The sequence below is a fragment of the Ruditapes philippinarum genome, unplaced genomic scaffold (assembly GCF_026571515.1).
Source record: "Ruditapes philippinarum isolate M1 unplaced genomic scaffold, ASM2657151v2 ctg1168_1_1_1_1, whole genome shotgun sequence".
NCBI classification, from domain to species: domain Eukaryota; kingdom Metazoa; phylum Mollusca; class Bivalvia; order Venerida; family Veneridae; genus Ruditapes; species Ruditapes philippinarum.
The window spans coordinates 145,932-159,382 of NW_026866966.1; the positions used below are offsets into that span (position 1 = coordinate 145,932).

At 30.7% G+C, this 13,451-nt stretch overlaps 1 protein-coding gene across 2 annotated transcripts; it reads right to left on the minus strand.

Annotated features, from left to right (window-relative positions):
• Window positions 1–2,393: 2,393 nt before the first annotated feature.
• On the minus strand, window positions 2,394–13,231 carry LOC132734360 (uncharacterized). 2 transcript variants are annotated; one of them, XM_060721086.1, is made up of 8 exons: window positions 12,918–13,231; window positions 12,398–12,466; window positions 10,822–10,905; window positions 7,822–7,852; window positions 6,721–6,957; window positions 4,872–5,663; window positions 4,505–4,729; window positions 2,394–3,402 (listed from the first exon to the last, which is right to left on the minus strand). In XM_060721086.1, exons 1-8 carry the CDS (start codon window positions 12,936–12,938, stop codon window positions 3,164–3,166), a joined length of 1,698 nt encoding a protein of 565 aa, XP_060577069.1. In that variant the 5' UTR covers window positions 12,939–13,231; the 3' UTR covers window positions 2,394–3,163. The 2 variants fall into 2 exon arrangements, with proteins under 2 accessions (XP_060577069.1, XP_060577070.1); XM_060721087.1 differs by lacking the exons at window positions 7,822–7,852; window positions 12,398–12,466; window positions 12,918–13,231.
• Window positions 13,232–13,451: the final 220 nt, after the last annotated feature.

Sequence of the window (13,451 nt, forward strand, 5' to 3'; positions counted from 1 at the left end):
TTTGATTTTCTAATTCTCTCATTCTTAACTGAAATTCTCTCTCTCTTCTCTTTCTTTTTCTAATTTTCTCTCTTCCCTTTCTTTTCTAATTTCTCTCTTCCCTTTCTTTTTTCTAATTTTCTCTCTTCCCTTTCTTTTTCAAAACTGTCTTTCTCTTTCTTTTTCTTCCCTTTCTTTTTTCTAACAGTCTTTCTTCCCTTTCTTTTTCTAAACTGTCTTTCTTCCCTTTCTTTTTCTAGCTGCATTTTCTCTAGCTCAAATTTAAATTGAAGTTCAAGCTCTTTTATTTTATTTCAGAAATGTCAGAGTGTTTTTCAACAATGTGAGAAAGTGCATCTTGTCCAAAAATATTCTTCATCCACAAAAATAATGAACCAAAAGATTTTTAATTTCTTGTTTACGCATTGAAAGATTTTTTAATTTCTGATAAATTTATACTTTTTTGCAAGATCAAGCAAATCAGTTTTCTTAGCCAAATCTAATACCTCCTGGGAAGGTTCAGCTACAAACTTTTCTAAATCAAAAAGACATGACTGCTTGCTGCTGGTTTTAAACCAGAAAGTGATGTGTTTCAAAAATTTCAAAATGAAAGGTACACTTAATAGAACAACTATGATATCAACTCAGATGAGTAAATACGGTAATAATAAAATGTGAAATAAACGGTAATAATTTCCAATAATGTAGCCAAAAAGAAATATTCAATCCCGGACGAGCCCCCAATTTCTGTTACGAGCCAGGCGTAACGAGAAAGAAAAAGCCAGCAACAAACTTGTAACAATAAACAATTTATTACAGAAAAAATTATTAAAGAAAATTTAAAACAACAAATTATGTGTTACAAAATACCTGAAAGCTCCAAATATAATGTAAAATTAAAATGTTCTAGTCTGATCCTTTGGAATGCAATTTCCCATTTTTGAATAGCCCAGTTAAATCCCAAGGGAACACTTTTAGAATAAAATTCCCACAATAAAATCCACAAAGAATAAATTAATCAATTCCAAGCTTCCCCAAAAATCAAATTAATTTCCAAGTTGGGAAAAATTTTCTCCAAAAAATTTTTGAGACCTTTTAAAAGATTTATTTTTATGGGCTAAAAAGGTAAATATGACTTAAAAAATTTAAAAATAATGAAAAATTCACCCTTTTTAAAATATTAACTAAGGGAAAATTTTCCCCGAAAAAAGGGCTATTTTGTTTTTTAAATTAAAATAATCCCGCAACCCTTTAAACAATAAAAAAAAATTCCAGAAGGGTTTTTATCTAAAAAAAATGCATGAGGTTTTTTACAACAGTTTTTAAAAAAGTTTTCCCAGTTTCCCTACATGTAGTAAATGTTTTTTAAAAATTTGAAAAAAATGGGTAAATTGGAAAAACCAAAATGGTCAGATATAAATTTTTTGTACATGTTAAAAATGTTTGTTACATTAAAAGCAAAATATTGATCTCCTAACTAAGACTAATGAAACTTTGGGTTAAAAAAGAACTAGAAAAAGGGGCCATTTTAAACTTGTCTAAACATAACAATTCTAGGTGATATAAACGAAGAATTTCGTCTTTATGAAATTTTAATTCAAGAAGTAATTCACTATTTCAAGTTTACAATATGCGATCAGGAAATAAGTATTATAAATACAATACACATAAAATGACAAATAAAGCAAGTACACCAGAAAATATCAGTCAAAGTTTACTAAAAGAAACAAGATAGTCTGTCTGCGCTCCAAAATTCATTCTTTTTTTATAGATCTGTGGTTTAAAAATATTTCCCTAATTTACGGATATATGCAGTTGTAATGCCAATACATACATTTAAAATGGACAGTTAAACATACCTGTGAATAATAGACATTGTAAATTCCTTGAATATGTTTGATAGGGTCTGACACAAAAGGCACCAATATGGTATTGATGGCCATCTATTATCTACCAGTCCTGTGCCCGTTGCTTTTTCTAGTCTACGCTTATACTATTGCTCATAATTTCTTAAGCATAAACCGCCTCTTTGCAGATTTATTTCAGATTCTACGAGCGACAATCTTTAAATCTGCCCAAACAAACAAAGTATCATCATTCATTTCTTATAGCCCAAGACATAACATCTAATAAAATTATTTTATTAGGAAAAAGACGTACATCAAAATCTTTGGCGACTAATTGAATGATACACTTGCCTGTATCTGATCTAAAGCTACACATAGAAAGTCGTAAGTGTATCCTATGACTTGTAACCAAATAACGACTAAGCTACGACCGTTTCAATAAATATTTGTATCTTGGACTTAAATTATTTCAATTTCGTAGAAAAGTAAAGGCATACAGTCGCACACGCTTTTATCCACAATCTGTTTATGTTTTTTCTATATGGCTATTAGGAAATTGAACATGTATTATCGTATAGAGTCGTATTTATTTACATTGACACACAAAAATGAATCTTTATGTCTTAATACTATTTGAGATTTATGACACTTTCCATGATATATTCCCAAATAGTTAAACGAGTTTTTTACCATCTTACGATTGTTTTTTTTTTTATTACATATTGAATAAATATAATTTTGTATCTTATTAGAAGAATGAATAAGTTAAACATAACAAGTGTTAAATAACATATTGATAATAAAGGTACTTATGGTGTTGATACACTTATACAAAAGATTCGTTTGCAACGTCCTTAAAAATACAAAAGTGTATAAAGGCATTAATATCGATGTACAGCATTGAAAACAAAAGGAAAAGGAAAAGACCAACTTCGACAACAATAGAGAGAAAAAAAAATTAATACACTATCATAGAATTTATGTCAATAACTCTTTTTCCCAGGAACCAGGGAATCTCCGAGAGTCTTTGTTTCCTTAGGTGCGGCAAGATTCATGGAATATTTTTAAATCACATTTTATAACCTTCTACTATCTAGATAGCAAGTTTGATCAATTGTGATCACAACAAAACAGTTGCCATTGACAGAAATGCAAATAACGCACAAACATACATTTGTTTGTCCTTCTGCAAAGAAACCTTTTATTTTTGTGAATTGTTTTTCTGTATATATTCTGAATACTAATGTTAACGCTTAAAACATAATACAACTAAAGAAAGAGAGAGAGATGAAAAAAAGGGGAAAATGTTCAACTGAAAAAAAGTATGTCAAATAATTTTAGCTTGTAAGGGGAGTCATATTTTCATGAAGATTAAACAAAAAACCTTCCGCAATGTTGTTCATTGTACAATCATACATTCCAGAATTGGTATCAAAAGCAATGTCGATAATCTTAGACTTTGGAGAATTTGTAAAAATGCTGTCGCTTTTTATTTTCGCCTCTGTAGGTATTTTTGGCTCTTTCCCTTCTCTAACAACATGCAAAACTATCAATATTGTTCTTTGGCTAACGGCTCCTGTAAGATAATAAATCAAACGAAACTGCATTAATTTCTCCCTTAGGATACATATGCAGTACTTCAACATCTAAAGTGAATGAAGTTGATTTTTTGTTTAAGGAGTATGTAAAAGAATACAAATAAAATACTTTTTAGAATGAGAATGTTGTTTTTTATTTCATTAAATCAAACTGTTACTGCAAAGAATCATTGCTAAATGGTAAAGAAATCATTACGAGCAAAAAAGTAGCACAATATTTTGTTTTGCAACATTTTTATTTTGTTAACGCGCAGTTTGTTAAAGCGTGTACATTATATCATAATATAAAGTAATTTTTATCAACGACAAAATAACATTGGTTCCAGAATATAAAAGTTGATTCTATAAGTTTATTCTATAAATACAGGATATGTTTTCATCGAGCGGTATGGAAATACATATTTCACGAGTGGCAGTAGCCAAAAGTGGAATATGATCATTTTTATACAACAAGATGAAAATAAATCCTGTACTGATGAAAAAAGTTGAATTTAATGTTTATCATCTACCAATTGCCTTTTTAACCTTATGATCAGGAAGAATTCCCTTTAAATTGTGTGTTATCGAAGAATTTAGAAAAAAGTAGTCCGATTAGACACCAGTGAAAATACGAAAATATGTTTCATTGAAGTGAAAAAATAAATTTTTGGAGTGAAAATACGAAAAATGAAAAATACGCATGTTATTTCATCAATAGTACTAAATAATTCATTAATTAGTAAATAATAAATGACTCTCGATAATGATTGTGTATTGCAATTTCATTTAAAAATAAGATATAATAAAAATCATTGTAGACGAGTAACGTGTGTCATTACATGAATTACCATGCTATACATCGCACCAAAATTATGTAAAAATTCACCTTACAGCGCTAGTCATGCAGTAGAAATATGGTGATAAATACTCTAGTTATATGAAGCACACAATGTGTTAATTTGTTTTGAGTCTTTAATGCTTTTCCTTGTCTTAAAATCTTAGAACCTGTTTCTCAAGTTTGACGTTCCGAAATATTTTGGCTCATATGAAGGCATGCAGCTTTAAATCATCAAATCATTAAATATTTTAAGAATAACATACTTAAGTCTTCATCACAGCAACTATTTATGTCAGATTCAATGCGGGATGTAGCAATGCAAACTATTATCAACAAAAGATCATGGTCGAGGTTTTTAGCTTCTCTGGGCTCCTTTACATCAATCTCGATTCCCAAATCCTTCATTTTGTTTTGAAATATTTCAACAAAGGTTGACTGTGCATTCGAGTTAGACGGGGTGATCAAATAAACCTTTTTGTAGGAGTCTCCTACAAAATTAATAATTCGTTAGTGCTTTAGAAAAACGGAAACAAATAATCAATTTCAAATATTATAGAATGATCAAATATAATGTAATATATCGAATTAAGCAATATTTACAACTATGGACAAAGAATAAAGATGACGAACCATATTTGCTCTCGAGACCAATGGTGCATCTTTGCTCAGTTTCAAATTGCTTGACTTTGAATTCAGAAGTTTGTCCCTGGTCAAAGGCATTATCCATTGGATCTCCATTTGTCTCCATAGGAGCGGCAGGAACCATGGAATCTTTGAGATTCTTTGTCTCCTTAGGGGAAGCTGGAACCAAGGAATCATTGAGATTCCTTGCTTTTTTAGGAGCAGAAGAAACCATGGAATCTTTGAGATGTTTTTCTTCCTTAGGAGCGGCAATAACCATGGAATCTTTGATATTATTTGTCTCCTTATGGGAGGCAAGAACAATCGAATCTTTGATATTCTTTATCGTCTTAGGAGCGGCAGAAATCATAGAATCTTTGTTATTCTTTGTCACCTTAGGAGCGGCAGGAACAATGGAATCTTCGAGATTGTTTGTCTCGTTAGGAGCGGCAGGAACCATTGAATCTTTGAGATTCTTTGTCTCATTAAATGATGCAGAATCCATTACGTCATGTGGTTGCATTCTATCCCGATTAGAGGTAGAAACAATCAAGCTTTGGGCCTGATTTACCTTATGGTTAGAATGACGAAATTCCCTACAGAACTGCAAAATGTGTCTAATTGCTTTTGTATTCGTATCACACGGATATATGTTACTTTCGTCGAAACCTATGTCTACCACCTTTCCAATATTTCTAAACTTTTCTATCCCTTTAATCTCGCTACATGAAGACAGTCTTGGAAGTTTATCCTCTCTCGTAACGTGTAGAATAATCAGAATAATGTTTTTATAGTTATCTTCTGAAATATATTGTTTGCTAGTTTTTCGTGGAAATTCCATAATAAATTTAAAATAAATTTCAATAATGTGCCAATACCGGCAAAAATGATAAAAATTCTACTTTCTTTTTTTTAAATTCGATTTAATTGATACTTATATGGTTAAAAATTTCATCTTTATATAATCATCATTATAACTGTTTTTTTTTTTTTGTTTTGATATGTATTATCTTCTTAAAATAGCTGCCGGTTTCTTTTTGCAGCGCCAGTTTTTGGCAAATTCAACCCGTATTTTTACGCGCTTTAAAAAAATGAAAACTATCTTAAATTGTCATATTTACTAAAAAGTTTAAAAGTTAATATGTTTTGTGTTTCTATCTTTAATACTTTTTTGTAAAAATGCATTGAAAGTTTGCATTTGCCATGGCAAAGTGTGTTTTGCCATGGCATTTCGGCATTTTGCCATGGCAAGATTTTTCCTACTTTTGCCATGGCAAATTTGCCATGGCAATTATTTTTTTAAAACATCACAAAACATTCTTAAACTTATCCTATGACATGTTATTGGTGCTATTGTTATGTTTTTATTGCAATCTCTATTTTTTTTCATTTTGCCATGGCAAATTTTTGCCATAGAATAAACAAAGCGTTAAATTTGAAAGTCTACATTTAAAACTTAGCTGAAATGCGTTATCAGTAAGATTTAATGTAACAACAACACAACTTTGTATCCCTTTTCGTAACATAAAATTCTCAGGCCAGAAAAAATGTCAATACCAAGGGAAAACATATTAACTGCCATCGAGTCATAATGGTCCTTTAATATTGAATTCTAGGAAATATTCCTTGAATCAATTATGTAACTTCAAAAGGAAATGTTATATGTTTGACTTTAGAAAATTAATTTCTGAATATGAATCAATATTCCAGTGGTTAAAAACTTGATGTATAGTATTTACTTGACGTCTGTTCTAAAACTTCATAATGTAGATAAATAAAGTGTTACTTACTTCAAAGTTTAATTTGACTCTATATTTAATAAAATAATTTAAAAAGAATAACTGTTACACATAATAACCTGGTATGTCTTTCAGACACTGTTCAACAGTGGTATGAGTGGATCCGGACAGGAATGTGTTGCAAACAAGAATTAAAATTGTTGTTGGATGTGTCCCTTCAAATGTTTCAATAACAGTAGCATCAATGCGACCCTGTTTTTTTAACTCATACCGCAACGTGTTCGCAAACTTCGAGGATGCCGTGGTGCTTCTAGTAACAAGTATCTGTACTGGACTTTGTGACATATTGTACGGTTCTAGAAAATAATGATAACATTGTGAAAAACTGTTAAGTTCTTGAGACATATTTTATTAGATATATGATGGTTGACTTTCCTGATTGAAGATTTTGATAATTCCAATCAGTATCTTGATCATTTTTACATAACAAGTATTGTAAAGAAAATATACAATGGAATAAAATAGGTAAAAAATAGATGTTACACCGACCGGTAGTGAAACAAGTTGAAATGTTTGACATGTTCTCATTTCTATATTTGGTGTATTGGCCTGAATTTGAATATTCAATGACCCTTTGTCGTTAATTATCGGATTTTGAAGTAAACCATACGTGTCTTTCTATATGATACAACGCTAAAAGTGTAACTAACCAGCATACCACTTGACTGACCAGCTTCAGTCAGTGTCAGTGATCAAGTGTAAGGTGTCAGTTGAAGGTTCGGATCAAATGATTTTTTAAATGCTTTCTTGTATGATTTTTATCATATTTTGCAAAACTTTACCACTATGTTATATGCATGCAAGTCATTCATTGAACGAAATTAATGAAATAAAAAAAATGAATGTAAAATGCTATTAAAAGACACGTGTGTTTCATATAATAAACAGACATTAATAATCAGTTGATGAAAACTACAAATAATATTCGTCTGGAATTTGAACTTGCATGGTTACAATTCCGCCGTTTTTACCAGCAGGCCATCGAGCAATATTTATTGATTAATGTATCGACATCTATACAATCATTAAAATCTTAAGCGTAACTCATAACAAAGTACGTAAAATAACGAAAATAAACAAGTCTCATGTCAATTTTGACAAACAAGACAAGCCTATCAACGACTGTTAAATCTACATTAGATTTTGATATAATTTCATACCATTTCCGTGCTCATCATTATGTAGCATCTCCTGGAAGAAAAAAAACTGATTAAATACAACTCAGAGGTAAATGTTTATTGCAACCATACCTGCAGAGTTGTTACTTTGGATATGTTTAATGGTCACATCAAGTTAAATAACTTCCTTGCAATTATGCACGGGACATTTACCAATACTGCTAAATAACTAACGCATGAAGTATTAAGTTATAAGATTAGATGTATTTCAATGACCTATTAATTATTGCGGGTGAAAATATAGCACTCGGAATAATGCAATTTTGCATTAATTTTAATGATATAGAACAGGTTTGAAAATGGTTTGAGTAATAGTTATTTGGCGTTATTGAAAAAAATTAGATCCAAACTGCAATGACATGATCTAAACAGCATCAAAAATAAATTTTGAAATCCGAAATTTTCCGAAACTCTTTCTATTACTACCTATTCAATTGGAATTCCAGTAAGATTTAAACCCCAATTTTATAAATTGGGACAACGACTCGGTGTGGAAAGAATTCTACATATTTCTACATGTGTCGATTATCATATACTTATAATTAACTTATACGTATTTATGGAACATATTTAGAGAATTTTGGAATTATTACATTTGCAGGACACACCTTTTGAGAAAATGGAATAAATGTCCAAATATAAGAATGGAGGTTAAAGTAACTGGAGAAATACCCCATTAGTCTATAAGGGCATAATTAAAGAATGGGGAGAATTCCTACATATCACATTTTATTTTTTTTCCTTTTGTTATTATTATTATTATCATTTTATTTTTTTGTCTTCAAACCTGATCGGCAGTTAAAATTTCAGAATTTTCAACAATTTCTATTCGGATCCGGGTATTAAAATGAACAACAAATCATTATTTCTCACGCGAGCACACATTTTTTAATATGCGTGACTAAGGACACTATGTAAACTTAGATTTTATTGTCCAACTTTGTCTTTACCGTAGGAGATATTTAAATAGAATATCAAATGAACATTAAATGACGATAAAAGCAATAAAAACACTGTAAAATATATAAAACAAACGGAAACCTTAACGTCAGTTTCAATGTGATAATGATCAAAATTTTCGTTTTATTGTAAAATATTAAAGCATGTCACATCGCCTTACATAAAGCAATTTAGAAGAATAACAGTATCAATTACACGTCTAATAAAAGTAATGATTCTTCAGAATTCTTTTAAATTATTGTATTTGACAACAGGAATACGTCAGGTAAAAATAACCAATAACCTTTAACCGTATTTGAATCATAACTAAGATGAGTATACCCTTTTCATATGGACACTGGTATTTAATAATGATAGGTTGTAGCGTCGTTGCAAGATACAACGGAGTCAAACCACAAATCTTTTGTACTCACATATTTTCACTTAATTTAACTTTACTGAGAGTTGATGGGAATTCTGGAATTAAAGCGCAAGGTACCCGGGCGTTTAAAAATATACTTCTTTAATTTTATCTTGTAATTGTAGATCTCTATAGTAATATAATTAAAAATGCCACAACAAAGTATCTCTAGTTTTTGCTTTTAAATTAATATGTAATTTAAGACACTACGATAATTTAGGCTAAATGGATAACGCCAGTCGTTACTTTATTAATATTGTACAGACATTACTGAAATTTCATACGACAGATATTCTAAAATTTATCATGATTAATTCCAGCTATTCCAGCGAGGTCCCATTCTTGAAGAAAAAACATAAAAAGGTTTACTTAATAAGCAAAACAAATCGCATAATGATTTGTAACAGAGTGACAAACTTCTCTTGCCAAAGATAAATGCTATTTCAAAAGTTTGAGGTAGGGACTTGGTCTTCCGGTTCAAAATCTTGATCAATGCTAGATCTGCAGATGCAACAATTAATTCATTAAAGAAATAAAATGAAATAACTCCTGTGTATGTGTCATTAGAAATTCATCTGTTAAGTTGGTATCACTATTTCAAAACAACAACATGTTACAAATACAAACTCAATACAAGAAACTGGAATCAATCTAGTAATAAACTACGTTTTATCACATAAAAATATCAGGGGCAATAATCAGATACAACGTTGTGTTTCTTTTTCTAGAAACTCTTATATTTTTAAAGAAATATTATTCTGATAAGAAGAAAAAAACAACATAACAAGCTTTGAATTTTTACTGTCACCTTGACCTTGAAGGTAGGGGTCTGAGTGTTGCTCATGACATGTCGTCTTGTCATTGTCAACATTTTTTTCAGGCATTTTGAATCTTTTGGTTGACAAGCAATTTATGGACAGGACACAAAATATACCCTATAACAGAATATATTAAGATTTGACCCCTAAGTGTGACATTTACCTTAAAGGTAGAGGACCAAGTGTTGCGCATGACATGTCGCCCCGTTATTGTGAACATTTGTGGTTATTTATTCTAAAATCCCTTTAACAAAGACTTTCAAAATCCCCTGAACGATGAAACAATATGGACTGGACAAATCATGTTAAGGTATGTCCTTCAAGTGTGACATTTACATTGAAGGTAGGGGTCCGGGTGTTGCGCATAATACAAGGTCCGACAAATGTGAGCATTTATACCAAGTTATTTTAGCAAGGTAAATCCTATCATGTTAAGCATCGACCCCCAATTGTGACCTTGGTATTGAAGGTAGGGATCCAATTGATGCGTATAACATGTCTCATATTATTGTAAACATTTGTACCAAGTCATTTCAAACACCTTTGAACAATGCCCGGACACAAACTATACCCTATAACAGATCATGTTCAGCTTTGACCTCCAAGTGTGACCTTGAGTTTTTACATATGAATCTTTCTGAAGCGCACGACACGTCGTCTCATTATTGTGCACAGTTTGTGTTTTCAAATACCCTTGACAGGAAAAATGGGAATAGCCAAAACATATAGTTATTAATGTGTAGTTGTAATAATGACTTAATGGAAATTTTCCTAGTTTTATTAATTTGCAAAAATTGTCTTTACCTTTACTAGTTCAAAGCATTCGTTAAACTTTTGTCTTGGTATCACAATGTGTTCATCATCTGAGTGATCATCGACTTGCTGAAACTAAAATAACAGAGGTTTATCACTACCTTTATTTTTAATGCCCCCACAAAGTAGGGAGCATATAGCCTGTCCGTACATCCCGAAATCGTGTGAACGCAACTCCTCTTAAATCGGACGGCAGATTTTGTTTAAACATCCAGAGAGGAACAACCTTAATGTGAAGATGGTAGTAAAGGAAGGATTTTTTTTCGCTGCGACCAAATTTAACAGAATTATGGCCCTTTGTTGATTTTTTCACTATATACCATATAGAAATTTTGTGAACGCAACTCCTCTTAAACCGGATGGCAGATTTTGCCTAAACTTAAAGGGATGAACAACCTTAATGTGTAAATAGAAGTTAAGGAAGGAATTTTTGCTGCGACCAAATTTAACAGAATTATGGCCCTTTATTGATTTTTCCACTATTTACCATATATATGTTATCAGTGGGGGCATCCGTGTCCTTTAGACACAGTTCTAGTATCTATTTATGTTGTAACACCGTTACAAATTTCCAAAATTCTTGTACATTGTATTTAATTCCTTTGAACTATCGACTCTCTCGTGTGTTTTTATGCTTTTTATAAAATCAAATAATGAACGTCTTCTTGTTTTGCATTTGTATATGTCCGTGTTTTCGGAACCTGTATTGTTTTAAAAAAAACATTCAGACTTAATTGTATCACAACATCAATAGAAACGCACTTTATTTGCATACGAAATGTCTATCACAAGACAAATGCATCTGTCATCTAGTAAGTAATGTCAAGTTTAATGTGCATACTTTTTGCAAATAACATCTTACATTCAATGCGGAATTTGATTATTAACACACCAATTAATGGCTTTATGCATTAACTCCAAACTGAAGCACGTTTCTCTTATAAACATGAAAAATAAGAACTAATGAAATATTATTTTCCACAAGGCGTTCGTTAATAAAAATCAAACAAAAACAAAACTGTGTATATATAGGTTAATTCAAATTATCTTATTGTTTTGTGCAATGGTCCCAAATTGTCCACGTTTAACAGACCATATCACATTTGTATTTGAATGTCTCTAGCATAAAACCGGAGTAATGAAATATGTTTATGTGTCTTGTTATAGATGAAGCTGTTTATGATTCCTTTTGCATCAATCGTCTCCAGAAACAGAAACACTTACTCAAAAGCAAATCCTATCAAAAATAGCACACAGAGTTTCTACCCGCAACTAGCTGATCTACATGCAACAATTAAACACGTGAAGTTTTAGCATAGGTATATAATTGAATGAAAATTACATAAATTTGCTATTCGTATGGCTTGTATTGCATGAGTTGGTTTGATTTAATTCTATCATACTAGTCTTGTTTTGTATTGTGCCTACACAATTTCAAAAACCTTTCTTATTTTAAAGGAGCAACGTTTGAGGTGCGTATTTGATAAACACGATTAATATAATAGCTAATATTAACTTGATGGCACTAAATATAATATCCCTTATTGGAAATGGAAATAAATCTTACCCATTTATAAACCTCTTCAAGACCTTTTTTATCAGACAACTTTGCACCCGCACCCACACTCGCACTAGCCTAAATAAATAAATAAACAAGTTCATAATATCCGGTATCAAATGTCTTTTATTATATAGCCAGCTAAATCAAGTTACTTAGTCTTAATCAAATATCTCCATATGCGTGTTTATTTCAGTCCAGGAAATGTTGTTTATATTATCAAACTAAGCTCCGAAGCGGAATTAATGAGGGCTAGTGCTCATACGTGCACCTTTCTAGTTACAGAGGAGCATACACTGTCTGTGTTTTCCAGAAAAAAAATATGAAAATATTTCATCATCGTCTCATTTTAAAACTATAATGATATCGTAAGCAGTAAAGCTATTTTTATTTGAACTTAAATATGATTTCTTCATTCAAGCAAAATTCTACTTTTTAAAACGTTATATTATATTGTAATTTAAAATATAAATATTAAATTTAATACTTTCTTCTATGAAAATAAACGTTTGAAAAAATGACAACTTACACATGAAAATGAATCACCCATTGTATCTATGAATGGCTTTTATAACAAATGATATGCTAAATTTAAAGTCGTCCCATTGGCTAATCCAGACCTAAAGTGTTTGTATTTTAACAGAAAAAAAAACATTACTTAAAATCTTTGTCTCTATAATGTGTTTAGCCGAAAAACAAACAACATTATTAAACGTTACACATAATTCGCCCGTGAATCGCAAATAGCCCTTGTCATTGATTTTTATATTTGAAGAGACACAAACAGATACAAATAAGAAAATATGTCCTCTATTTACAGGTTCCTACCCGTTAAATAATATATTTTAAACATCTATTCTAGCATAGCCGATGTATTTGTTTTTAAGTAATTCAATACAGAAATAAATTTAAGAAGCGTTAAAAATAGTAGGTAACTTCAGGTAACCTACTTTGTTATTCATAAAAGCTAATCTACACATATACTATAAACTGAAGACCTGATCGTAAATTTCTTACTTTACGACTTAAGAGCTATTTTTTGAAACGTGTTCCTTCAAAGTAC

Excerpts from the sequence above, each read along its gene's own strand:
- LOC132734360 (XM_060721086.1), bottom strand. The coding sequence starts at position 12,938 with ATGGGTGATTCATTTTCATGT. Across the intron at positions 6,958-7,821 it reads TAATGATGAGCACGGAAATG|AACCGTACAATATGTCACAA; the intron begins GTATGAAATTAT and ends ATTATTTTCTAG. Across the intron at positions 5,664-6,720 it reads GTGTCTGAAAGACATACCAG|AAGATAACTATAAAAACATT; the intron begins GTTATTATGTGT and ends AATATATTTCAG.